This window comes from Mesoplodon densirostris, chromosome 9, assembly GCF_025265405.1.
Source record: "Mesoplodon densirostris isolate mMesDen1 chromosome 9, mMesDen1 primary haplotype, whole genome shotgun sequence".
Classification (NCBI taxonomy): Eukaryota; Metazoa; Chordata; class Mammalia; order Artiodactyla; family Ziphiidae; genus Mesoplodon; species Mesoplodon densirostris.
This window is the reverse complement of record NC_082669.1, coordinates 57,192,032-57,219,456: the sequence shown is the minus strand read 5'-3', so window position 1 is coordinate 57,219,456 and position 27,425 is coordinate 57,192,032. Positions and strand designations below refer to the sequence as shown.

Sequence of the window (27,425 nt, the reverse complement as noted above, 5' to 3'; positions counted from 1 at the left end):
GCTGGACTTCACTGTGGCAAGGCAAAAAAAAAAAGTACTAAAATGATTTTTAGAATTTAGGACACTGTTTTCTTACTAAATTTTAAATAACACATAAAAACAAATTTTAAAATAAGGCAAATACAACTGGGAAAAAAAACAAAACAAAGTTTCCCCAAATGTTTAAGGAAATACCAAACATTCATAGATTTTAAGTTGAAAACTGACAATTTTTAATAACTGTTCTTAGTGGCTAGTCTATTGTTCTCTGTAAAATTAAAGAAAATTAGGCAATAGGCTTTTAACACATCTTGACTGGAGGAATACGAATCTATACTCTGGATAAAATAAATTCAAGACACTCTTAGAGCATTTAAAACACCTAAACATACTAAGGGCAACCCACGGAATCCAAAACCACCAGAAAAAGGTAGCACCAGGTATAAATTCAATTTTTCTACTCAGACATTCATCAATTTTGTTGCAGTTACCCTGGCATCATTATCCAAATAACATGCTTTGTGTTTATAAAATTAGTATATAATTATTCAAGTAAAAGGGTGGTTTGGTGGAGAAAGAGATGTTATTAACTTGCACATAATATCACCTGGTCAAATTTTCTTTTTATACCTTATTAGAAAACTGTTAAGGCTACCACAAGAAGAATAATGAAAAAGGTGTTTCCCAGGGAGTCAACACAACCTGGAAAGAATACGATTTTTGCCAAATCACCTTCTTTTCCAGTTTAATAAAATGAACTGCTGCTTCTAGTGGGACATAATCATCATATACTGGACCAGTCTGCAAAGGTACACTTTTATGTCATGGCAAAACTGATTAACAGATAACCCGATAACCTTATCTTTTAGCATTTTCACGAACAATTCTGAGGAACTTCTTCTTGGATAAAAAAATGTCTCCCAAACTTGCTGTGTACTCAAGAGCTTATAGATTTCTTTTATTAGGAAAGATTATGAAGCTTTAAGCATAAAATTTACCAAGAAATGTATTATATTTTATGGCTAAAAACTTGGGGACATGACATCCACCTAGCACTTAACACCTAGCAGTGTTCCTTAATCTTTATAACTTGAGACTCAAAGGGAGCTGATAAGAACACAGCTATTTTTAAGTAAAATAGCTATTTATTCAGCTTGTCATGCCAAAATGTTTTGTGCATATACCACTATAATTAGCACACCCTCTGTAACAGGCAAAATTGTACATCAAATTATATTTCATGTTACCTGGTTATATAAAAATGTAAAGTGAAAATGATTTATCAATTCTTTTTAACATTACTAGTAAACAATTCAGCAGGAGACAGGAGGCACAAAATCTTAGTAAAATATGACACAGGAAAAGCAAATATGTAATTCTCACTTAAATTTAACTTGTCATAATCCATTGTGAATATACAAAGACAAACCTTTAAAACGTTATATTTACTAAGATTCTGGCAATAGTTTTGTGTAACAAGACACAGCATACCAGGCCTGTCACTCAACTTATTTATGGTTAAGTCTCAGCTTCAATATGAAGCTGTTAAAAAAACAAACAAACAACAACAACAAAAAACACATCAAAAACCTGCTTTTTACATGCTAAATATCTTGGCAAGTATGCTGTTAAACACAGTAAGGAATTTAGAATAGCAAGAATAAGGAGTTAATAAAAAGCTAAACATTACAGCCTAAACAAAACTCATACAAAAAATAAAGGAACTATCACTGATTACATAAAATTTTCCTGACTGGTTAAAACCTAACAGTATAAAACATGCATTTTAGAATCTTTAGCTATCAAGTTCAAAAAGTACCAGTGTCATTTGAAATGATTCCTTTTCAAAGCCAAAGTGTAGTCAAAATTAGTTCAAATGTTATAACACATTCTAATGCTAAAAAACATTCAGTATTATTGAAGTGGAGGTAAATCCCAGAGCTTTTGGGGCATCCTCATGCTGCAAAAGGCTATTTCTCTGGTTCACTCAAAGTAGCATACGACAGAGTCCAACGATGTCACTAAGCTCAGTAAAGGGCAAGACTGCCATACCCGGCCCTGACCTCCCCATGAAGCATGGCTACTGTGTCCACAAAAATAAGATGTGTGAGGATAAAGGCACGCTATTCTGCTAGCTGAAGTGATATCAAACCCCACCCCCACCCCTAAAAGCTCCTTCCCCAGGTAAACAAAAGTATACAAGGGGAAAAAATTAAAATATGCTTATCTACAGAGTAAGGATTTTGAAACATCAACGTAATCCCTACTTCAAAAATGTTAACTAGAGTCATCTGGTCATCTCTGATTACATCTTAATGATGTATCCAGATTGTTTCTGTTGATTTATCATTAGATACTTCTAGTTAAAAATATTAACTTTATTCCCAAATATCTTAACCACTAGTATGACTGCGGTGTGTTATCTCCCAGTTATTAAGCACTGGAAGAGGAAAAAACAGATGTTCAAGCAGCAGGCAACAATTATGGCCCTTTCACACAGCGGCATCTGAGTGGCTACTGACAGTCCAGGAATAATTCTAAAAACAAGAAAATTCATGCATTTTAGTAAATATGTCATAATTTTCACAGTTGAAATTTCCTTAGACATTGCACTTTCTTTATAAGTGAATCCTGATTCTTCTTAATGTTATGGTGAGTCAGGACTTGAACTAGCAGCCTTCTTTTTCTTCTTCTTACTGTGTTTCTTATGCTTCTTTTTCTTTTTTGTTTTTTCCTGAAAAGATAGTTCCATGTTAAGACATAGCTACATGAAAATCTGCAAATTAAAAACAACAACTTCACCATGGTACTTCTAAGCTACTATGAATAGTTATTTCTAACAATCCACACAAACAAGTAGGCTACTGAAAACATTTCTCGAAAAGTCTCAGTAATACTGTATGAGGACTAAGAGAGTGCTTGTCAATTTTCAAAAGATAAGGAAAACTCTAAGTCAGTAGCACATTAATGTAGCTTCTAACAAAATTTCCTGTAGAAAATAAATTCAACTGCATTATGGTATCAACTGTTATACTTCATGTTATCTAATTTTTAAAGGTGAAATAATTTTAGTTACTGCAAAGGAATCGTCATACCACAGCAAAACACAATTGTTTTTAAAATGATAGCTTTTAGAGAACAAATACATTAAACCTGCTACTTTTAAGTAAATAGGAACAGGTATTAGGTACTGCTTAGACTGGTAGCGTTACTTTAATTATTAAGTTAACAACTATCTGGTACAAAATACTGACGTACAGTTGAAAAGTATATTTAGCTTAGAAAAATGGACGCTTGGTTTTTAGAGGAAAATGCCACTGAGGCCTAGTAAAAGTAGTCATACTGTGACTAGACAAAGGAAGCTAAATTCTGCTGAACCCTGACTCTCCTGACTTTCTGATGTAAAAGAGAAGGCAGAACTTTTAGAAACAGATATGTGGAAATGTAGTATCAAATAATATACTAGTTGTTGATATTCAGGAGAAGAAAGTAAAAAGAAAAGGCAAGAGCCATATAAGGGTGGCAAAAGTAAAACTTCCTCTCCATCTCCTTATCTATTAGAACTTCCACCCCGAGCCTTCCCTAAGGCCTCTACTACTTTGTGACTCTAACAAACTTTCACTGTTCTTTTCATTATGAGCCCAGGTACGCAGGGACTTTTAGAGAGTCCAAAATCTTATATCTGGGCTTTTAAAAATAAGTTTTGGGTATAGGATACTTTTTCATAAAAGGATAGTTGGCCACTCTGTTCTTAAAACACTTTTCTTCTTGGCTTCCATGACACCTCACTCTGCTGCTTTCCTTCTATCACAAAGACCCTGTTTGCTAGTTCTTCTTCCTCTGCTCAACCTTTGTGGGTTTCCTTCCCTTCTTTTCCACATGCTCTCCCAGTAACATGCTTTAAATACCACTTAACAGACCAAATCTTTATATCCAGTCCTATGCTCTAAACTGAAGACTGCAAGTGCCTTATTACTAGCTCTACCATGCTAGTTATTAAAAATGCTTAATTTTCCCCTCCAAATCCTTTCTCAACCACCTCAGTGAATGGCACCACTAATTCATCATTTTGTTTAAGCCAAACAATCTAAACTATCTTTGACTCTACTCTTTTTTTTTTGCGGTACGCGGGCCTCTCACTGTTGTGGCCCCTCCCGTTGCGGAGCACAGGCTCCGGACGCACAGGCCCAGCGGCCATGGCTCACGGGCCCAGCCGCTCCGCGGCATGTGGGATCTTCCCGGACCGGGGCACGAACCCGTGTCCCCTGCATCGGCAGGCGGACTCTCAACCACTGCACCACCAGGGAAGCCCTGACTCTACTCTTTAACTCCACTCTCCATTCCTGAAGCACCAAGCAAGTCCTACCACCTAAGGCCAAAACATATCTCAAATCCATCATGCCAGTCCATCTCCATCACTACCACTGTAATACAAACAACAGCATTCCTCATTTAGGTCCAGTCATCACTTCTGCCAAAATATTTTTAAAATGTAAAGTTGATTTAGGTCACCTGTTTGCTTTGATTAAAACCTAAATAGTGTGCTCTGTGATATGGCCTCTGCTTACTTCCCAACCTCAGTACATGCTATCCTCTTTACCTACTACGTGTAAGCCAAGCCTACCTTCTTTCACTTCTTCAAACATATCAAGCTCACTCCCACCATAGGTCCTGAGCTCTTCTCTCTGCCTAGGATATTCTATCTTTCATCTTCTAATGGTTGGCTCTTTTTTGTAAATCAGATTTCAGCTTAATTTTACGTCCTCAAAGAGGCCTTCTCTCCCTGAGTCAGCCTCTCATTTGTCACACTCTTATCTATCTCGTACTCCATTATAACAGCTCTACCAAGACAGAACAGTGCCTGCATAGAGAAGCTTAATAAATACATGCTAGCTGAATGCATGAAACAGTAAAGTATGCAAATATAAATTAGAATTATCCAAAATTAACTTTATGTCTTAATAATCTGAACCAAAGATGCAGTCTTCACCCAAATTACTTTCCCTCTCAGGAAAAAAGTCTCTTAAATGTCTCCTTGGTCTTGAAGCATATAAAATGTTATTTCTGAATCACACATTATCAGGTGAACCTTCTCAGAGAAGGACCCTCGTTTTAAGAGTCAGGGACATTCTGGGAAGGGGCAGTTACTCTCAAACCTATAAATGATGCTGTTCTCATTTTTCTTTTACTCCTCCCTAAGAAAATGCCTTCAAAGGCCATAGCCCACACTTACGTGGGTGCTCCTAAATTACTTTGCTGATATGATCTGCATTTCTCCTTGATAATTTGTTACAGACTTTCTCTAGGTTGGTCTGCTTCTCATTGGATACCACTTCCACTTTCCTACTCTCCTCTTTCTACTTCTCAACCTGCATAATAGCAGAGCTGGCTTTAGAAATGATTGAAAGAATCACCTTTATTAGTGAATCATTTATGTTGTAACATTCCTGCTTATTTTTCATTGCAGCGTGTGCTTCATGAGCCTTTTTCTATTATTACCAGGTTTGGCAGATCTGAGAGTATCTACTATCGAACATGGAGGGAATCACCATACTTTACTCTCATACTTCCTGTTACAGCTTAAGAAAGTCAAACAATAGTTTAAGCTTACATTTCTAACAGTAAAATACTGAAAATGTAACAGAGATGTTGCTATCAGGATATACTTCCTTTCTTCTGAGCCAATTTAATTTTCTCCAACTCATTAAGTGAAGCTGCTGAACACCACACCTTTCCCAATAAATATTTATTTAGTTCTAGTAAATGCAATCATGCTTTACAATGACTAATTTTATATTAAAAACAGCTATACTGTTGTCATGTAAAAACATAAGTGATACTTGCTGTTGTTTTTTCTCGTTCTTCACTGCTTTTCTTCTTTTTTGCTCGTACCTACAAAATTAAAATTTTTGTGGAGAACAGAAGATAAATATGTAATTTCCAAGGCATTTTTTTCATTCACTAATATACCTTTATGTAAAAAACCTTTTTTGACAATCAAATAACATTTTAAATGCCTTGTTGTACCTCAAACCTCTATTATATCACAATGAGGATTCAATGAAAAACATTTAAAGGAAAGAAAATTAAAATTTTAAATCTCTAGAGGGCTTCTCTTAGATTTTCTTTCAGCACCTAAAAACAGCAGTGAGGTACAGTAGATAAAATACATGGGCTCTGAAATAAAACAGACCAAGCTCTGAACCCTACCTCTGCTATGTATTACCCTCAGTTTCATCGTCTTTGTAAAATGTAGGTAATATCCACCCTCAAGGGGGAATGCCTGGAATACAGTAGGTGTTTCTTTTACCTATGGTGTTTAACAAATGGTGGCTTTATATATATAGTGTACTCAGTATCAATGAACTGATAAAAATCTTTTCAAGTAACAATTATTACCCCATTAATATTTTATTTCAATATTTTATTTATTTATTTATTTATTTTTTGCGGTACGCGGGCCTCTCACTGCTGCGGCCTCTCCCGTTATGGAGGGATGTGCAGGCTCGGAAGCCATGGCCCACGGGCCCAGCCGCTCCGCGGCACGTGGGGTCCTCCCAGACCGGGGAACGAACCCGCGTCCCCTGCATCGGCAGGCGGACTCCCAACTACTGCGCCACCAGGGAAGCCCCTATTTCAATATTTTAAAGTGTGATACACTGGATTTACATTACATTCAAAGTTGCTAAAGCTGATGTGTATTAATGTTAAATCCAAATATAACATATTTTATATTAAGACAAACATAATTAATACAATATAATACTAAAGGACAAAAATTGCCAATATATTGAATTGTTTGGTTTATCTGCTAGGTTACTGTATGTTAAATACATGAAAATGTAACTAAGAATAGCACAAATAAACTAAAATAGACTGAAGGAATGGAACACAGAAGCATTAAAGACTATTAACTTTCAATAGGAGCAGTAGCTCTCTCCTGAAAGAAATTGGAGAATGCAATCCTTGTTTCTGGTGGTTATTCTTGTCATCTCAGTGACTGAGGGGGTGGGGCCAGGACAGGGAGTGCCGTCAGGCAATGTCCAGGGAGCCTGGACGTAACTCTAGAATAGCCTGCTTGACATTCATATAATGGACCCAATTATAATATAAAATCTAAGTTTATTACAATATGAACACAAAGTATTTTGTACTGGGTTTTAAGATACAGTCGGCCCTCCGTATCTGTGGGTTCAGCACCCATGGATTCAACCAACCACGGATCAAAAATATTTGGGGGAAAAAGAATTGCACAAAGTTTCAGAGAGCAAAACTTGACTCTGTCACATGCCAGCAACTATTTATATAGCATTTACATTGTATTCAGTATTAGATGTATCCTAGAGATAATTTAAAGTGTATGGGAGGATGTGCATGGGTTAGATGCAAATACTATGCCATTTTATGTAAGAGACTTGAGCACCTGTGAACTTTGGTATCCACAGGGGTCCTGGAACAAATTCCCTGCAGATATCGAAGGATGACAGTACAGTGGATGTCCCAGAATAGCTATATCATATAAATAGAGGGAAGACTGTATTTTGTTTCATTCAGAGCTTTACTGGGAATTGTCCACCATTTTGGAAAATGTCATTGGTGACAATGCTATTGTATGGCTTTTGAAGGGCATAGGTCAACGTACCTGCTACAGCCTGAATTTTGTCACAGCTTAATATTTTATGTCTTCTAGTGTTATTAGGCACAAGTACTTATGCATCGAAATATAATTTTATAAAATTATATATTATTCTCCTGCATTCATTTTTATTTCTTTAGGGGATACTAATATAAAAATGTGTACAGGTAGTCTATATTAGCTACAAACTTCATTAAAGGAGTATTACAAAATATTGCTACAAATGGGGACAAGAGGTCCTATTTTACAAATGAGGAAATCAAGTCCAAGCAGAGAAATACTTCAAAGATAACTTATAAGCCTCAAATTAACTAAGAATGGACTCTAATTCCAAGAGAATACAAAATCTAAGACAGAGATATTAGAGCTGAAAAGGACTGTACAGATTACCTAATTCTACTCCCTCATTTTATGGATAGGAAAACTGAGGTCATGTCAACATTTCTGCTCCACCATATCACCTTTCTACTCCCTAAAGAGTAGTGCTGGGGCTTCCCTGGTGGCGCAGTGGTTGAGAGTCTGCCTGCCGATGCAGGGGATGTGGGTTCCTGCCCCGGTCCGGGAAGATCTCACATGCTGTGGAGCAGCTGGGCCTGTGAGCCATGGCCGCTGAGCCTGCGCATCTGGAGCCTATGCTCCGCAACGGGAGAGGCCACAACAGTGAGAGGCCCGCGTACCGCAAAAAAAAAAAAAAAGAGTAGCGCCAAACGAAAACAAGGGAATGCTTGGTTTTTAATATGGTACATGCTATACAGTATCTTTCATGTCATCAAAATGGTAGTAAAAAGAAAACATTAGAAGAGTAAAAATAAAAGATCTCAGATTGGAAAGGTATCTGGGAATATGATTATCAAAATATAAGCCATATTACTATCTTCTATAAAAATACAAAACTTATTCTGAAACGGTGTCTCTTTTACATATTAGAAAAGTGAGTAAATCAAATATCTTATGAAAATTTTTTTTTACTAATTCGTATTTATTAAATCAAATAACTAAATATTTTAAAGTAAAGAAAATGGATTTGATTATAGACTTACCTCCTCAGTATGATCTGATTCTGACAGGGACTCAGATGATAAAGGTTTATCTTCAGGATACATCTTTCTTTTTTTGCTGAGTCCTTTAATGTCCTATGAAAAAGAAATACATGTACGCCGACTGAGATATAATACCATGCCACACGAATTTTACGTTTTTAAGTTCTATTTAAGAATTTTCCCAATTATCACAAAAATTATCCATTTTCATTTTAGAAACGTCTAAAATTGGTGACAATTATCAGGAATCAGTTTCTAATTCCAATAAAGCAATGCTTTTATTAAATAACTTGAAAAGAAATACCTATACATCCATTTAGATGTAATATCCTCCTTATTTTCTTTAATTATACATGATGAAGTTTTAAAGAGTTAAGGAAAACATATGGTATAAGATTTGGGTCCTTTGCAGTTTAACTCTTTTTGTTTCTAGCCTGGGTTGGATCAGACAGGCCTAGTGCTACAGAAAAGAAAATCAATAGGTAATTATTTGTGATGGCCTAAAAAGGTCTCTGCACGGTAGTTCCCTTAGTGCATTTAAAGTGTTAAATTCACATTAAAAAACAAAACAAAACTTAATCTCTAAGTATTTAATGATGAGAAAATGTATAATTCTGGGGAGGAGTACTTAGGGGCTTAAATACATATTTTAAGAAATAAAACATTTTTTAAGAAATAAAACATTCCGGGAACTTCCCTGGTGGCGCAGTGGTTGAGGATCCGCCTGCCAATACAGGGGACACAGGTTCGATCCCTGGTCCGGGAAGATCCTACATGCTGCAGAGCAACTAATGTGCCACAGCTACTGTGGCACAGCTACTGAGCCTGCACTCTAGAGCCCGCGAGCCACAGCTACTGAGCCTGTGTGCCACAACTACTGAAGCCCGTGCACCTAGAGTCTGTGCTCCCAACATGAGAAGCCACCACAATGAGAAGCCTGCTCACCACAACGAAGAGTAGCCCCCGCTCGCCACAACCAGAGAAAAGCCCGCGTGCAGCAACAAAGACCCAATGCAGCCAAAAAATAAATTAAAATAAATAAATTAAAAAATAAAGTACCAAAAAAAAGAGAAAACATTCTGAAAACATCTGAAGCAAATATGACAGAATGTTAAGATTTATTAAAGCTGCATAGTGAATATGCTGGTTGTCATTTTATTTTTTCTACATGCTTCATTAGTACGTATGAAGTAGTTCATAACAACAAAAATCACACAAAGGAAAAAATGCTCACCACTTAATCTTACACAAAACAATGACATAAAACTTTTACATAGCATGAACCCAATTTTGAAGATATAAACAAACAAGAAAAGAAATAAACAGTGATGATATATGTGGTAGATTACAGGTGATTTGTTTCTGCAAACAGCTTTATTATTTTGGTAGAAATTATAAATGTTCATTTTAAGAAAATTCACCAAAATCCCACTACGGGAATTTTGGGAAACATCTCTGTGTATGTACAATTTTACATAAATACTTGTTTGGAACCCACTCTTCTCACCCAACAGTATCTTTCCATGCCAACTACACCATCATTTTTGGCTGCCTTTGACATTCACTGAAAGTATATACCACTGAAAGTAGATAACACAATTTACTTAACCCATCTCCTTCTGGAGGGCAGGCATATGAGTTCCTCACTATTAAAAACAAAGTTGAAATACAGTAAAGGGTACGTGAGGGCAAAATCTTTATCTAATAATAATGACTAAATCAAAGACCAAAGCAGCCTTCATGCAAATGATTTTCTCACTCTCCCATAACCCTCAAAATTGTTTATTTCATTCATTTATGAATCACACTTCACCAAAAAGCCTCTTCATCAGATTCTTTTATCAGCCATATCAATCTCAGATTATTAGAATATAGTTCATATTTTCTTTAAAAATTGCCTCAACATGTGTTTTACCTATTTTTATGTGTATGTGAGGTATTCTCTTTCCCTTAATTACTGAAGATCAAGTTTTTGTCTTATGTATTCCTAGTAGTATTTCTTAGTCTCTTCATTATATTTAAACTTTGTTCATAGCTTATTTTTTATAACCTATATGTCTTTTTTGCCATTTAGAATTTGAATTATGTGGTCAAAAGTTCATGAGATTTGAGGTAAAGGCCTTTCCCATACCAATGTTATACTCACCCATGTCTTTCTCTAGTTGCATTTTCATACATTTAAAATTTTCACTTATCTGGAATTTATTTGGCCTTAAGGAGTGCTCAACTTTATATTTTCCAAATGGCTAGTCATTTTGGTCCAAGAAATGCCACCTCTAACATATATTAAATTCCACAAATATTAAATTCCACAAATACTTACAAATTTTTACCTGGACTCTACACTGTTCCATTGTTTTTCTATTCCTGGATCATACCACATTGTTTTCATCAAAGCATATGAAAAATGTTTTAACTTCTAGTACAGCAAATCATACCCAGGAACATTTATTAAATTTTCACGTTTCTGAATAGATCTGTAGTTTTCTTCAAATAAGTCCTGCTCACTTCTTTAAGATTTTCCTATATATTTTTTGTTACTATCATAAATGAAATATTTTCTTCCACTATATTTTCTAATTAGGTATTCCACTGCCTAGCACTTTCAGAACAATTTAAAATAAAAATGGAGCTAAAACTAATGACTGATACATATAACTGAAAATTAAAACCATGTGAGATTATAACAGACACCCTAAACAGTATTAACAAAAGCTATAGACCAAAAGATGTTAACTACCTGTCTGAAAGATTAGCATCCAAAGTATATAACTCTTATGAATCAAAAAGATTAATAACAATCAAACAGAAAAATGGGCAAAGACCATGAATAGGCAATTCACAGAAAATGAAATCTGAATGGCTAATAAACAAATAAAGGGGCTGAAACATTTCTACACACTGAACTGGCAAAAAGAGAGGTCTCACAGTGTGACAAGTATGTATAAGGAACAAGGGTACTGTCATACATTACTAGTAGAAATGTAAATTAATAACAAGCACTTTGGTAAGCAAAATGTAGACAAGTGAAACGTATGTATATCCTAGGACCTAGAAGTTATACTCCCAGGTATACCTCAGAAAATTAATGACAACTTAAGGAAAAGGAGAAATGGATAACAAATAGCCATTGCAGCACTGTTTGCATTACTGAAGAATGAAAATAACCTAGATGTCCACAAACAGGAGAATGGAGATAAAAACTGTGGTGAGTTAAAATAATGGAATATTATAAGCCAAAGAAACAAACTTGAGAGTATCAACAAGGATAAATGTCAACAGTAATTTTGAGAGAAAAAAAACAAGCTTCAGAGGAAACATGGTGACACCCTTCTGAAAATACAAAATACTCTAAGTTATTTCTGAACACATACTTATGTTAATAAAAGTGTATAAATATGGATGGGAAGGAGGCACTGTAATTTCAGAAACAGCTGTCTCTAAGGAAAGAGAAAGTGCCTGGGACTTCTTTTTTTCCCATAAAACAAGACCTGAAGCAAATATGACAAAATTTAAACCATCTGTTAATTCTAGTTGGTATGCATATGGGTTATTTTTTATATATGTGTGTATTACTCTATACTTTGTATATCTCGAAGTACTTCAAAAATCACAGTGCAGTTGTTTTAGTATTTCATGTTTGTAAATTGCCAGTTTTTAGTTTTACAATTTTTTTTAAAACATGAAAGTAACAAATTATTCTTATTTTATAATGGTTTTGAAAAATCAGGAAGTTCCGTTGAAATTGTATCACACCCTATTGGCAACTATTAAAATAATCACACGGTTTCTTTCCTTTGACCAGTTAATATGGCAAATTATATTAATAAATTTCTTATCCTTGAATCCTTGGAATTAATTAAACCAACTTTGTCAATATGGTTTCTTTTTTTAGTGTGTTAATGGATTTTTATTTGCAAACTGATTTAAAAAAAAAAAACACGTCTAGGTATATACCCGGGAAAAATGAAAATATATGTCCATACAGAAACATGCATATTTAAAGCAGCATTATTCACATTAGCCAAAAGGTACAAACAACTCAAATGTCCATCAATCAATGAATGGATAAACAAATTGTGGTATATACATACAATGGAATATTATATGTATTCATAAAAAGGAATGAAGCACTGATACATGCTACAACTTGAACGAACCTCGAAAACATTATACTAAGTAAAAGAAGCCAGTCACAAAAGGTCACATATAGTATGACTGCCTTTATATGGTATATCGAGAATACACAAATCCATAGACATAAAGCAGATTAGAGGCTATCACGGGATTGGGGGTGGGTGGGGAGAGGAAACTGATTACTTAATGACTATGGGTTGTTTTTAATGGAATGATGAAAAAGTTTTGAAACTAGAGAGGTGATCAACGCCCAACACTGTTCATACACTAAATACTACCAAACTGTAATTTAAAGATGGTTAATAGCATATTATGTGAATTTCACCTCAATTTTTAAGAAATGATATAATAGAGGAAAACATAGGCAGAACACTCTATGACATAAATCACAGCAAGATCCTTTTGGACCCACCTCCTAGAGAAATGGAAATAAAGACAAAAATAAACACATGGGACCTAATGAAACTTAAAAGCTTTTGCACAGCAAAGGAAACCATAAACAAGACCAAAAGACAACCCTCAGAATGGGAGAAAATATTTGCAAATGAAGCAACTGACAAAGGATTAATCTCCAAAATTTATAAGCAGCTCATGCAGCTCAATAACAAAAAAACAAACAACCCAATCCAAAAATGGGCAGAAGACCTAAATAGACATTTCTCCACAGAAGATATACAGACTGCCAACAAACACATGAAAGGATGCTCAACATCTTTACTCATTAGAGAAATGCAAATCAAAACTACAATGAGATATCATCTCACACCAGTCAGAATGGCCATCATCAAAAAATCTAGAAACAATAAATGCTGGAGAGGGTGTGGAGAAAAGGGCATACTCTTGCACTGCTGGTGGGAATGTGAATTGGTACAGCCACTATGGAGAACAGTATGGAGGTTCCTTAAAAAACTACAAATAGAACTACCATATGACCCAGCAATCCCACTACTGGGCATATACCCTGAGAAAACCATAATTCAAAAAGAGACATGTACCAAAATGTTCATAGCAGCCCTATTTACAATAGCCCGGAGATGGAAACAACCTAAGTGTCCATCATCGGATGAATGGATAAAGAAGATGTGGCACATATATACAATGGAATATTACTCAGCCATAAAAAGAAATGAAATTGAGCTATTTGTAATGAGGTGGATGGACCTAGAGTCTGTCATATAGAGTGAAGTAAGTCAGAAAGAGAAAGACAAATACTGTATGCTAACACATATATATGGAATTTAAGAAAAAAAATGTCATGAAGAACATAGGGGTAAGACAGGAATAAAGACACAGACCTACTAGAGAATGGACTTGAGGATATGGGGAGGGGGAAGGGTAAGCTGTGACAAAGTGAAAGAGCGGCATGGACATATATACACTACCAAACGTAAGGTAGATAGCTAGTGGGAAGCAGCCGCATAGCACAGGGAGATCAGCTCGGTGCTTTGTGACCGCCTGGAGGGGTGGGATAGGGAGGGTGGGAGGGAGACGCAAAAGGGAGGGGATATGGAAACATATGTATATGTATAACTGATTAAATTTGTTATAAAGCAAAAAAAAAAAAAAAAAAAAGAAATGATATAAAAAGACTGAATAAAATACAGTGACACTGGTCTTTATTTTCCTTTTATTAGTAGTTGCTTTCTTTAGGCTTTTATTTTTAATAATCAGAAAGATTTAAAAATATAAACCAGAAACTTAGGTAGGGATAAATTAAGCATTAAGTATAGATAAGCTATAAATGAAGATAAAACATCTACTTACAGTAGAAAAAAGTTTTCAAATTTAGCTATGGTACACTCAATTTGAAACAGAAGTCCATGTTCTTTCATTAAAAGGACCTTCTTTAAAATGACTTGAGGAAAATAAGGAAATGTTTAAAATCTTCATTATTTTGAATTCTAAACGGAGATAATACATTTATCTATACAAATACAAATTCTCTGCAGGAAGCTTCTTCTGATCTTTTACCTTCAAAAATGAACCCAATAAGCAAAAGAAATCTTTTAAGGTAAAAAGGGGAATGCTTTAATGTTAATTTTTTGAAGCAATTCTTGAAATAAATGAAGTATCTTAAGGCATTGTAAAGTATAAATTACCTTTTCTTTCTCAGTTGCATCCTTTGACTTCTTCTTCTTTTTTGAACTATCCTAAACAAATAAAAAATATATATATCAATTTTAAATGTGAAAGATACAGCATTATGACAGAAGGAACAAAAATACCAAAAAAGTGATTTACTCTATGATTGAAAAAAGTTTACTTCCAGAATTTTATTCTAAAAATATGGGAGAAATACAGGTTGTGTATATATGTGCTTATGAGGGAATGAGACTTCTTCATTTATCTGGCTGTATATCAAATCTCTGTACACCTAAAACAACAGACGTTATCTGTATAACCACAGGGTTTATTTTAAAATAAGACTTTATGCTATTGCTTATTTTTACCTGTAGTGATCATATGCACTGAAGTTCTAATTCACACCACGCTCAGACATCAATCTGATTTCCCTACTCTTCCTTATAAAGTAGGGAGGCAAGAATTTCTACTTTTGAATCCCTCAGTGCTAGCTGTTAACCTCTCTGAGCCTTCCTTATCCATAAAGTGGGATATACAAAAAACTACTTCATAGGGGTGTTGAGAGGATTGAATTAACAAGTGAAGTGCTTAGAACTGGGCTCAATCTATAGTAGGCATTCTATAAATGTTAGCTATCAGTATCATTAGACTGGCTCTTTGGCTTTAAAAAACAAAACCAACATCTACTGAATACTTTATATATGCCAGGCATTTTATCAAAAGAAGTCTCAGTAGGGCAAGTAGATATCTGCCCTACAACCATATATCAATAGCTGCTTTGTTCTCCTGGGACCCCAGGACAGTGCTCGTCATATTGTGGCCCATGGACAGTACCGCATCAGAATCCTAGGGACCATTTGTTTAAAATGTAGACTTCTGATCCTAATCGGACTCACTAAATCAGACTCTGGAGATAGGGCCCAAGAATCCACATTTTTATTATAACCTGCATGTATTTCTTATGACCACTAATGTTTGAGAGTTAATTGCATCTGACAATTCTGGATCGTACAGAACAGATTTAGGTATAGTAAAAAGGACACTGGATCAGATATTAGAAGATAGATTCAACTTCCAATTCTAATACGATCCGTATGATTTAAGCAAGATGTTTTCATCTGCACTACAAATTTTTTATGTAGATGGGAAAAATAATGTCTGCCATGCTTTATCATAAAGCTGTCATAAAAATGCTGAGACGTGGAGACCTATATGTCAAAGTACTTAGAGAACAATTAAATGCCCTATGTACAATATTATTAAGTACATCAATTAAGTGACACAGAGCATCAAAGTACAAAAACAGTATCACATTTCTAAACTGAGAGCGATTTAAGACAGGAAGAACTAAAAGAAGAACCTAATTAAATGTCTGCTATCCAAGATATTGCTCATTTAAATGATTTTACCTTACTGTCTGATTCAGTTTCTGACATGGAACTTTCAGAAGATTTATGGGAACGGCTCTTCTTTTTCTTTTTCCTTTTTCCTTGTCTCTTATCCTACATGAAACATTTCAGAAATATTTGCTGTTTCAAAAATATAATCGTTGCATTTTATTAACATCAAAACTTTATCAATGAACAAAACTTAATGAAAGGACCAGCGTGTAAATATGTTTTACTTAGTAATTAATATTTAAAATGTAACTTACATCACTTTGTTTTATTAAAAAATGTTAAGTGATGAGTCACATGTAATTCTTAGCTAAAACAGAATTTTTGATTTTTAAATCCATTTCTTCTACTCATATTTTTAAATGAACAAGACAAATTTAGGAATCTAAAAAACACATTTACCAATATTTAAATATCTGGTTATTTACTCATATCAGCGCTCTCAGTTATGGATGATTAATCAAAAACTGGAAGTAAACATTTTTAACAGATATTTCATAATGGGTTTCCACTTGTCATTAAAGATATCAGAGATATTATTTCATGAGTCATTACAGGAAAACATTACCTCATCTTCAGAATCTGAAGAACTGCTGGAAGAATCAGAGCTTGATGAAGAAGAAGATGAATACTTGACCAAGCACAAAACGATTAAAGCTTGTGAGATGCAGGAATTTTTTTCTTTTACTAAGTCTCTCAAATACTTAACAAAATTAATCTAGTGTCTGAGAAACAGATGCCATATTCATGACTTAAATACTAAAATGTCAAATCTCACATTCCCTCACATACACAGACATACACACACACAGACACACACACAGAGTAACAACAGATGTAGCAGCAGTAGTCAATTTTCCCTCTTTAATAGTAATGAAGGAGTTACTAGTTTATAAGGAGGTTGGCACCTTTCTTTTATTATCACTAATAGAACAAAACCACCCGTAACTACCAAAGGACCTCCAGGTTCCTTGACTTATCTAGAGTTAGCATACAGGTTATATCAATTATTCTTACTTTTTTTTGTAGGCTCCTGATTATAACATTTAGAAAAATGGAAAACTTTTGCTCACCCTACCAGATTTCTTCTTTTCTTTTTTCTTTCTCTAAAAGCAAACAAATACAAGTACAAATCTAAATAAGGTGGTGTTTTCAAATGTATCTATTAATAGTAGTACACAGCATTATTATGAAAACCCAACTCTGAGATTAAGAATAGCAATAAACTAAAAATGGCATTACCTGTCTTTTTCTGGATGAGCTCTCACTTCCACTTAATAATTTCTCCCTGTGTTTTTCTAGTTCTTTCTTCCAGTTCTGCAGAAAAGTTATAAACACATCAGAGGCTGCCTATCCCCTTCTAATATAGAGACAGCCACTACTTTCTTCCTTCCATCCTCTACTACCTCGCTCTCATCTCAGCCTCTAATTACAGTCAAAAGATACTGCAGGTGCCAGAATCCTTTACCCTGTCACCAAAGGAGCCTCTACGAGCTCCTTTCAAAGAGGATATTATGAAGTGGGAGTTCTTTACTGTATATTGAAAGGAAGAGTAGGTATTATTACTGAGGCTGAGAACTTTTTTCTTTTTAACAACGGTGGTTAGATTCTCTTTCCAGACAGTAAAAGTTGAATTAATCTATACTGTGGCTGAAATACTACATATATGCTTGTAATCAAAACAAGCAAACATCACCATGGAAACCCCAGGGTAAGATGGGGAACTGCGGATAAGGGGAGAGAAGGGAAGAACCTAACATTTAGAAAACTTAAGATGATTTAAATTACTGTAAGATGGCTTTTCTCTATTTCTTTTTTTAAGAAATCAGACATACACAAACCGTATTCAATAAAACAAAAACACTTCTACAATACAGAGCACCCTTAACCTAAAGAGCCAGGGCCAAACTCTTGGTTTATTAAAAAAAAATGATTTCATTTTTTTTATTATAAGAAAAAGATTATTTTTCTTAAAGGCACAATTTACAAACCTCATTCATCTTTTCTTCAAATTCAGCCAATGCCTTGGAGCCTTTCTTTTTCTTTTCTAGTTGTTCTTTCACTTCTTCCCTTAAAAAAATAGAACGTACAAGTAAGTTTTCAAGCAATTCAAATTCGAGATGGATGCTTACAAACAAGGCAACAAAAATTTCATAAATAAATTTTTCTTAATTTCCTAATAAACCTCCATTCTAGTTCCAGTGCTGCTACATTTTAAATTTCTTTGTTCACGTCCTTGTAAATCAATTATCATAATAAAGCCTATCAGATAACACTAGTCACTTCCCTTCTAAACACGGATTATAAGAACTAACACACCAAACATTTGAGCACTTCCATACAATAGGCACTGTTTTAAATACATCTTCCTTTAATCCTCACAACAATCCTGTGAGAAAAGGTAGTATTATTACCCTCATTTTAGAGATAAAGAAGCTAAAACTCGAGGAAGGTAAGAAAATCTGCCTAAGGTCACAAAGCTAGTAGTTTCAGTGTCAGGGTGAGTTAAGGTCTACATGACTGAATTACTATAGTCTATTCTAAATCACCCATTTTATAATGTACCTGCTTTTAAAAACGAGTAGCCCTGACTGGCATCTGGGAACTTAGATTTTGGTACTACCCCCTGATAAGAGTGGCTTACTGTGCCTGTCTATACAGATAATATAGTTTATATGAACACCTTCATTCCTTCTGGAAGTCTGGAATTTTAGCACCTGACAGGCAGAGGCTGATCCGTCGCCAATAAAAAAGCTGGACACATTGAATCACACTGGTTGGCAACACCTCACATGTGTTATCACAACTCATTGCTAAGGAAATGAAATGCATCCTGTATGACTCCACAGAAGCAGCCTTGGAAGCCTGCATCCAGCCTCCCCTGGACTTCACCCCATGCCCTTTTTTCCTTTGCTGACTATGGATGCTATCCTTTCACTATAATAAATCTTGCCCACGAGTACGACTATCTGTGAGTCCTTCTAGCAATTACCCAACCTGAGGGTTCTCTTGGCGACCTCTGACCATATATGTAATCCACTAGCTTAGACACTTCCCCTTTAAAATTTATCCCTTCTCCCCAATTTTAAATATAAAATATACTTTGTCTTGAGATAATTTATTTTTTGGTATGCTGCAACAATAGACAATAGCACTCAAGAACATTCTAAGAGGCAGACACAGCTTACTTCCTATTTAACCCAAAGGAAGGATTCCCTGTTGTATGTAAATACAGCTTTCAACTATAGTTGCCCAGCTATCAGGGGCCCTTAGAAGGAGTCCAAAGTTAACAACTCTGAAGCTTGCCTTATGTTACCTCAGGAATATGGGTATTTAATAATAAGACATACTAAAAAACAATAATGTAAGTGCTATGATACTTTATTTACAAAAACTCAGAGCCACTCAACAAGGGCAAAACAAACAAAAACTTTAAAACAGAACTTTTACAATGGGAAATCCTAACTCTTTGAAAAGCCAGTGCATAAAACTAGAAACAAGGTCTAAAGTCATCTTTCTCAACACCTAGTTACACCCCGAGGAAGGGCGAAATTATTCAAACCTACCATTTTAAATAGCTTATAACACTTCAAGGTTAAGGTCTCTTTTAAGACATAAAGATGTGCTTGATATAAAAGATTCTCTGGCAGTGCTTTAGCTATATTGGGTGGTGGGTTCTCAAATGTTTGCTTTACATTCATGCATGTGTTTTATACATTCAAAACAAAGCACATATCAAATACCACCTCAAAAAATTATGTATCTAGCAGCTGCTTGGCAATCAATAAAAGTTGTAAAAATAACCTTTAAAAAATTTATGAAAACCTTATATATAGGTAAACTGTTTCACAAATACCAGGTAGGCCTTGGTCGATTCAGATAATCTTGGATCGTTGGACCTGAAGACTGGATTGGACCCCTTGATCTGGCCATTGCTATTGGGTTCATATAGGCCTTGAGGAAAAAACAAAAATTAACTCCATTAAAATAACCACTGAGAACACAAAAGTACATTTGCATACTCATAAAGCAATCTTTATTATAAATGCATACTATGTCCAACTAAGCATGAACAATCTGACTAACCAACTTTTCATTACAAAAAGTAGATTTAATGCTCTATTAAGCCTCATAAGTTTGGAAGATAATACTGCTCTTTCACAGAAAATGTGTTTTTACCAGAGATTTGATGAAAATAATAATGACACCTCTCTCTTACTCTAAGATGGCTTTATAGTGCTTTCTCCTAAAGCCCAATAAAGCTCTGAGGGTAATAATATTATGCACAATGGTGAATGAAGAAACTCTATTCCAAAGAAGTTAAAGAAGACCTAACTCTAAATTCATTGCTTATTCTACTATATCTTCTATCTCAGGACATACTGTGCCATGCTGAGAGCAATTTTATACACAAACTGTTAACATCAAAAATTAAATCATGCAAGGCAACAAAATAAAAAATAGATAAAGACTTCATCAAAATTAAAAACATCTGTTCATCAAAGAACACTATCAAAAGACTGAAAAGACAATCCACAGAATGGAAGAAAATATTTGCAAATCATATATCTGACAAGGGTTAATATCCAGAATGCATAAAGAAATCCTACAACTCAACAACAAACCCCTCAAACAACCCAATTCAAAACCGTGCAAAGGACTTAGACATTCCTCCAAAGAAGATGTACAAATGTCTTGTTGTTGTTTTTTTTTTTTTTTTTGCGGTAGCGGGCCTCTCACTGCTGTGGCCTCTCCCGTTGCGGAGCACAGGCTCCGGACACGCAGGCTCAGCGGCCATGGCTCTCGGGCCCAGCCGCTCTGGGGCATGTGGGATCTTCCAGGACCGGGGCACGAACCCGTGTCCCCTGCATCGGCAGGCGGACTCTCAACCACTGCGCCACCAGGGAAGCCCTACAAATGTCTTAATATGCACATGAAAAGATACTCAATGTCACTAGTCGTTAGGGAAATGCAATCCAAACAACGAGATGCCACCTCACTCCAGTTAGAATGGCTACTATCAAAAACAGAAAACAACAAGTGTTGTCAAGGATGTGAAGAAACTGGAACAGTTAAGCACTGCAGGTGAGAATAAAAAATGGTGCAGCTGTTTTGGAAAAGCTTGGTGATTCCTCAAAGAGTTAAACAGAAACTCCACCTCTAAGTAGGACTGAAAAAGAATTGAAAGCAAGGGCTCAAACAGATATGTGTACACCCATGTTCATAGCAGCATTATTCACAACAGCTAAAAGGTGGAAACAACCCAAATGTCCATCTGTGGAAGAATGGATAAACAAAATGTGATATATACATACAATGGAATATTATTCAGCCTTAGAAAAGAGTGAAATTCTGATACATGCTCCAACACAGATGAACCTTGGAAGCATACTAAGTGAAATAAGGCAGACACCAAAGGACAAATATTGTATGATTCAACTTATTTGGGGTACCTAGAATAAATAAATTCATAGAGACAGAAAATAGAGTTTACCAGGGGCTGGGAGTTACTGTGTAATGGGTACAAGAGCTTCTTGTATGAGATGATGAAAAAGTTCTGGAAATGGACAGTGGTGATAGTTGAACAACACTGTGAATGTACTCCATGTCACTTAACTATACACTTAAAATGGTGAACTTCGGGCCTCCCTGGTGGCGCAGTGGTTGGGAGTCCGCCTGCCGATGCAGGGGATACGGGTTCGTGCCCCGGTCTGGGAGGATCCCATATGCCGCGGAGCGGCTGGGCCCGTGAGCCATGGCCGCTGGGCCTGCGCGTCCGGAGCCTGTGCTCCGCAACGGGAGAGGCCACAACAGTGAGAGGCCCGCATACCGAAAAAAAAAAAAAAAAAAAAAAAATGGTGAACTTCACTATACATATTTTTGTACAATAAAAAACCACAGAAATTATATTATGCTCTGTATACTACACTTACTATAGCAGTAAAACACATTTTTAGACACTTTCCCCCAAAATACACTGAGACAAAATAAAGCAGAATATTTCTTTGTTAATGACAGTGTCTAGCAAAGAGGTGTTGCTTTATTAAACAGAATTCACAAATCTGGTCTTTAATTCAGTCTCAACCTCTTGACCCTATGATTCAGCTTTCCAAATTTAATTCAAGTCAACATTTATAAAAACTCTTCTACTTGGGGCTTCCCTGGTGGCGCAGTGGTTGAGGGTCCGCCTGCCGATGCAGGGGACGCGGGTTCGTGCCTCGGTCCGGGAGGATCCCACATGCCGCGGAGCGACTGGGCCCGTGAGCCATGGCCGCTGAGCCTGCGCGTCCGGAGCCTGTGCTCCGCAACGGGAGAGGCCACAGCAGTGAGAGGCCCGCGTACCGCAAAAAAACCCCAAAAAACAAACAAAAAAAACTCTTCTACTTTATAAATAAAAAGAATTTTGGTTGAAAATGACTATTACCAAGGTTGATTTTATTTTTTATTTATTTATTTTTGAAGGGTATGAAGGGTACAATGCATCTGTTGCATTTTATTTAACAATATCTTTAAAAATGACAAAATTGCCCACCTTCATAACAAATATAACTTATATATTTCTAGATTACTCTGGCAGAATAAACGATATAAAACCACTATAAACAACACATACCGAGAAGTACTTCCACTTAACTGGATACTGCCTACTTACTTGAGATGAAAAAGTTAAACGTTTAATATAATTTTCTTACTGGCAGGAATGAATGCTAGAGCTCCTATGGTCAGGGATGTTGACAGAATCAGGGCTACATGTGGATATCAAATGCAACGTTTAAGACCGAGGCATAAAGTCCTACTTTTTATATCAAATGTTATGCCCTCAAATATTTCATTCAACTGTCTCTGCTGAGAATTTCAATCAGTTCATGTGGAAATGACAACCAACAGAGGCCACAACAGAGCAGCTGCTGGCCCAACCAATGACACTGACAATCATCATAACCAAAAGCAAGTACAATGTGCGAGCTAAGATCATCACTTTAAAAACTATAACATCTATCATCTATCACCTTCTCATTTCTTTGGTAGCATGTCATAATTTTAGCAGTACTCAATAGTAAAATATTTTAAGTTTAAAACTGTAAAAACTGTTTATTTTCAAAGTTGTAAATATATACAAGGATGTTAAAACTGTTATCACTAAAATAGGAAAAACTGAAAATACCCAAATAGCCGTCAATTTGAGATTCATTTAATAAATTATATTCTCAAAATGAAATACTATGTAACCATTAAAAAGATGATGTCCAAAATTTCTCAGGTGAAAAGCAAAAGCAAGTTAAAAAAAAATAAGATACCATTTTAATAAATAGCTATAAATTAAAAAAAAGTTTTTGATGCATGTGCACCAAAATGTAAAGGAAGACGTCTACTTTCTTTTTTTTTTTTTGTGGTACGCGGGCCTCTCACTGTTGTGGCCTCTCCCGTTGCGGAGCACAGGCTCCGGACACGCAGGCCATGGCTGACGGGCCCAGCCGCTTCCCGGCATGTGGGATCTTCCCGGACCGGGGCACAAACCCGTGTCCCCTGCATCGGCAGGCGGACTTGCAACCACTGCGCCACCAGGGAAGCCCGAGGACGTCTACTTTCATCATTTCATACAATGGAGAAAAAATTTTTAAATAACTCATTACCTTTATAAAACAAAAATTAAAATACTACATGCAAACACTGCCATAATATTAATAGTAAACAAAATGAGAAAAATTCAACCACTCTAAATACCTCCATTATTTATTTCAATTATAATAGCAATATTTATGAAGCACATCTTACAAGCTCCTTGCAAAAGTCTGTGCTCATAATTATTAAGCAACAGTGCTCCTTTTACCGTGCACAACAGAAAGGTTTTAAAAACAAAAAAGTATTTCACAAAGGTAAAGCTCTTTCACTTATTACGCGTAAGTGTGAAAAATAATGCTTCTAACATTAGGCGGTGGGTGGCTGGGCATCAATCAAAATAAAGAAACTGCAATTTCTTAAAATGTCTATGACTTAATCACTTTAAATACTATGCCCTTTTAACGCAAACACTCATACTTATATGTAACTAGAACTGCCTGTGGCTCCAAACTGCTGTGTGAGTTTGGGTAACAGAAAACGATTTGTCTTTGAAACTTAGGATGGCAAATTGAGCTCAAGGGAATATATAAGTGGGCAGCTAGGAAAAAAGCAATGCAGTGAAACTGCTAAGGACAAAATGCGCAGAATTTCATTTGTTACTTTGATTACCTATTTTTATCTAGAGGATACATCTGTTTTAGTAACAGAAAAGAACACGAAGGAAACTTCTGGAAAACAATGGGCACAAAGGGTGGCCATCACGAATTAAAGTGCCCTTTACAAATCTCAAGAATTAAAATGTTCAGTAAAAAAAAAAAAAAAAAAAGCTGTTCAAGAACGTACAATACCAAGAGTGAGCCCTAATGTAAACTAAGGACTTCAGGTGAAAATGATGTGTCAATGTCGGCTCATTGACTGTAACAAATGTTCCTCTCAGGTGTGGGAGTTGAAAGTAGGGAAAGCTGAGCATGTCTATGGGCAGGGAGCATATGGGAACTCTCTGTACTTTCTGCTCAATTTTGCCTTGAGGCCAAAACAGCTCTAAAAAGTAAAGCCTATTTTTACAAAAACTTCAACCTGAAATTTATGGCATTTTAGAAAGCAATTCTGTCATCTCTAAAACCATGATTTTTATCCATGTAAAAAGGTAAAAAAAAGCCATTATTTTCAGAGGCACATGTTCATTTTAATTAAAATCAAGAGTTATGGGCTTCCCTGGTGGCGCAGTGGTTGAGAGTCCGCCTGCCAATGCAGGGGACACGGGTTCGTGCCCCGGTCCGGAAAGATCCCACATGCTGCGGAGCGGCTGGGCCCGTGAGCCATGGCCGCTGAGCCTGCGCGTCCGGAGCCTGTGCTCCGCAATGGGAGAGGCCACAACAGCGAGAGGCCCGCGTACCGCAAAAAAAAAAAAAAAAAAATTCAAGAGTTATGACGTACTAAACTAAGTTATCAGATGACCCAAGGTTTTTTTTTTGGTCCCAGTTTAAACAGTTCCATGTCCTCCTCCATTGCAATGAGGAGACTGAACAAGAAGATCTGTCTTCTACCTCTTAATTTCCTGTTTTCCTTTCCACAACCTTTGAAGTGCATATAAAATGTTACCAGAACCACCACGGGCCAAGACAACATACCAAGTAATAAGTAGAGCTCGGAATTATCAAAATGCTCTAGTAAATGAAACTAATTTGGAAACTTTTTCAAATGCTTTAAAAGTATGTGTAAACCAACACCTTTTGCCAGTAAAACAAAACATCTTAGGCCTCTGCATGAAAACTGTACCCAAGGTCCGGTAATTTCTAAGCATTTAAGGCCTAAGGTCATTAAAGAGCCCGAACACTCTTAACACCTTAAACCTAAGGATGCTCCAGGAGAACACCATTTCAACTATATGAGAATCAGAATACCACAAGGTCTGACTTAGAGTCAGGAAAGCAAGAGAAAAGAACATTCTTTAACCTTGTAATCAAAGTTCACCACTGTGGTTCCTAGACATCTTTGATTATGAAGACTATATAAAATTAAAACAAACGCTTTGAAGACAAGAAATATTTCATAAAAGTGAAGCTCTTTTTGTACCTCGCCCCGTCTCCCCCCACCCCTAACCCCAAAGGAAATAATCGCTTAATTTTTAAAAAGCTAGTTCATTAAATTTAGCACATTAGCTGCAACGGCATTTATTTTTTTCATTTTGCTGCTCAGTGGTTTAAAACTCTATCATAGCCAAGCCTAGGAACTGTAAGGCTGCAACCTAAGCTTACTGCTAATCCCTTCTGTTTACAGCCCATTCAATCTGATTCATAACCTGGGCTGTCCACACCAAGCTAGTAGCCACCTAGAATGCCTTCCTCCCATTTCCGCCTGTCAAAATGCCCTCGAATTTCTTACTTACAGGTATTTCTTACTCTTTCTGCTATTAGTTACTTCTGCATCTCTTTTATCTCATTTACTAGAATAACCTTCATGCCAAGCACTCGCCCGGCCACCTTGCCTTCTGCACTCTCAACTATTCTGCAAAGTTATGGGCAACACTGATCCCCTCTTACAGATGAAGAAACTGAGGCTCAAAGATGAAAAGCAACTTATCCTAGGTCCCCCAACTCCCGAGGGACCAGAACTGACATTCCAGTCTGGGCCTGACTCCAGAGTCAACATTACCAGGCCATTCGTTCCTTTACAGAGCCTACTGGGGCCCGAAGCCAAATGCTTTGATCCTAGTTCTCAAATGCGAGCCCGACTGCTGCTAGAACTGGGCGCCCTGCAGGCCCCCGGGTGGAGGGACCACGTCCATGGCCTCCGTCCCACCTGGGTGCACGATCCAGGTCGCGGTGCGTGGGGGGCGAGTCCCGGCACCTCCACGGGCCTCAGACTTTGGACTTACTTACAGGAGGGTACAGGGGACCCTAGGGCTCTAGAAACTGGGCACTGCTGGCCCGAGTGCGGAAGGGAAGGATGCCAGTGAGCACTGCCAGAGGGTGCGGCAGGGTTGACGGGGTGTAGAGGAAAGGGAGACTAGAGAGAAGAGAAAAGAGAGCGGGGGAGCCGAAGGCGCCAACTTCGTGCGCGGCGCACGCGCGTCTGGGGCCGGAGCGGGGAGGGGGAGCTGGGTATCCTGGCTCGAGGTCCCAAGGCCGCCGCTGACTCTCAGGCCCAGCCGGGAGGATCGAGGGGTCCCGCTCTCCTGCCGCCGTGCCCCGCGCCGCCGCACTGCTTTCCCCACCGGGTACTCACCACCCTATTGTCCCGCTTCCCCATGGTGCCGCACTGAGCGCTCAGTCAGCCGCTGGAGGAGACCAGGCCAGAGCGGCGGCCGAAGCGGACCCGCCGCAGGTCCTTCTGCCAACTCCCCACCCCGTCCAGAGAGCGGCGCCGCGCAGACCCGGGGGCCGCGGCCGGCCACAGCGCCACCTATCGCCTCGGAGGAGAGGCAGGCGCCCGCGCTCACCCGCGGTTCCCAGGGTTCGCCTGGGGATTCCTGTTCTTTACCGCCCACCCAGTACGACAGCCTCGCCCAGGCAGCTCACTTCCGTTTGGCCTTGGATTGTTTTGCTTTCTTCCATTCCTGATGCGCTGAAATCCTTTCTAGAGGATACA

The 27,425-nt window shown here is 37.1% G+C and overlaps 1 protein-coding gene across 1 annotated transcript; it reads right to left on the bottom strand.

The window, feature by feature from the left end:
* Positions 1 to 234: 234 nt before the first annotated feature.
* On the bottom strand, positions 235 to 27,174 carry FAM133B (family with sequence similarity 133 member B). The gene is made up of 11 exons (XM_060108054.1): positions 27,063 to 27,174; positions 20,128 to 20,225; positions 18,263 to 18,341; positions 17,514 to 17,588; positions 17,345 to 17,377; positions 16,840 to 16,902; positions 16,284 to 16,376; positions 14,892 to 14,942; positions 8,656 to 8,748; positions 5,824 to 5,871; positions 235 to 2,713 (listed from the first exon to the last, which is right to left on the bottom strand). Exons 1-11 carry the CDS (start codon positions 27,084 to 27,086, stop codon positions 2,627 to 2,629), a joined length of 744 nt encoding a protein of 247 aa, XP_059964037.1. The 5' UTR covers positions 27,087 to 27,174; the 3' UTR covers positions 235 to 2,626.
* Between the last annotated feature and the right edge of the window lie 251 nt (positions 27,175 to 27,425).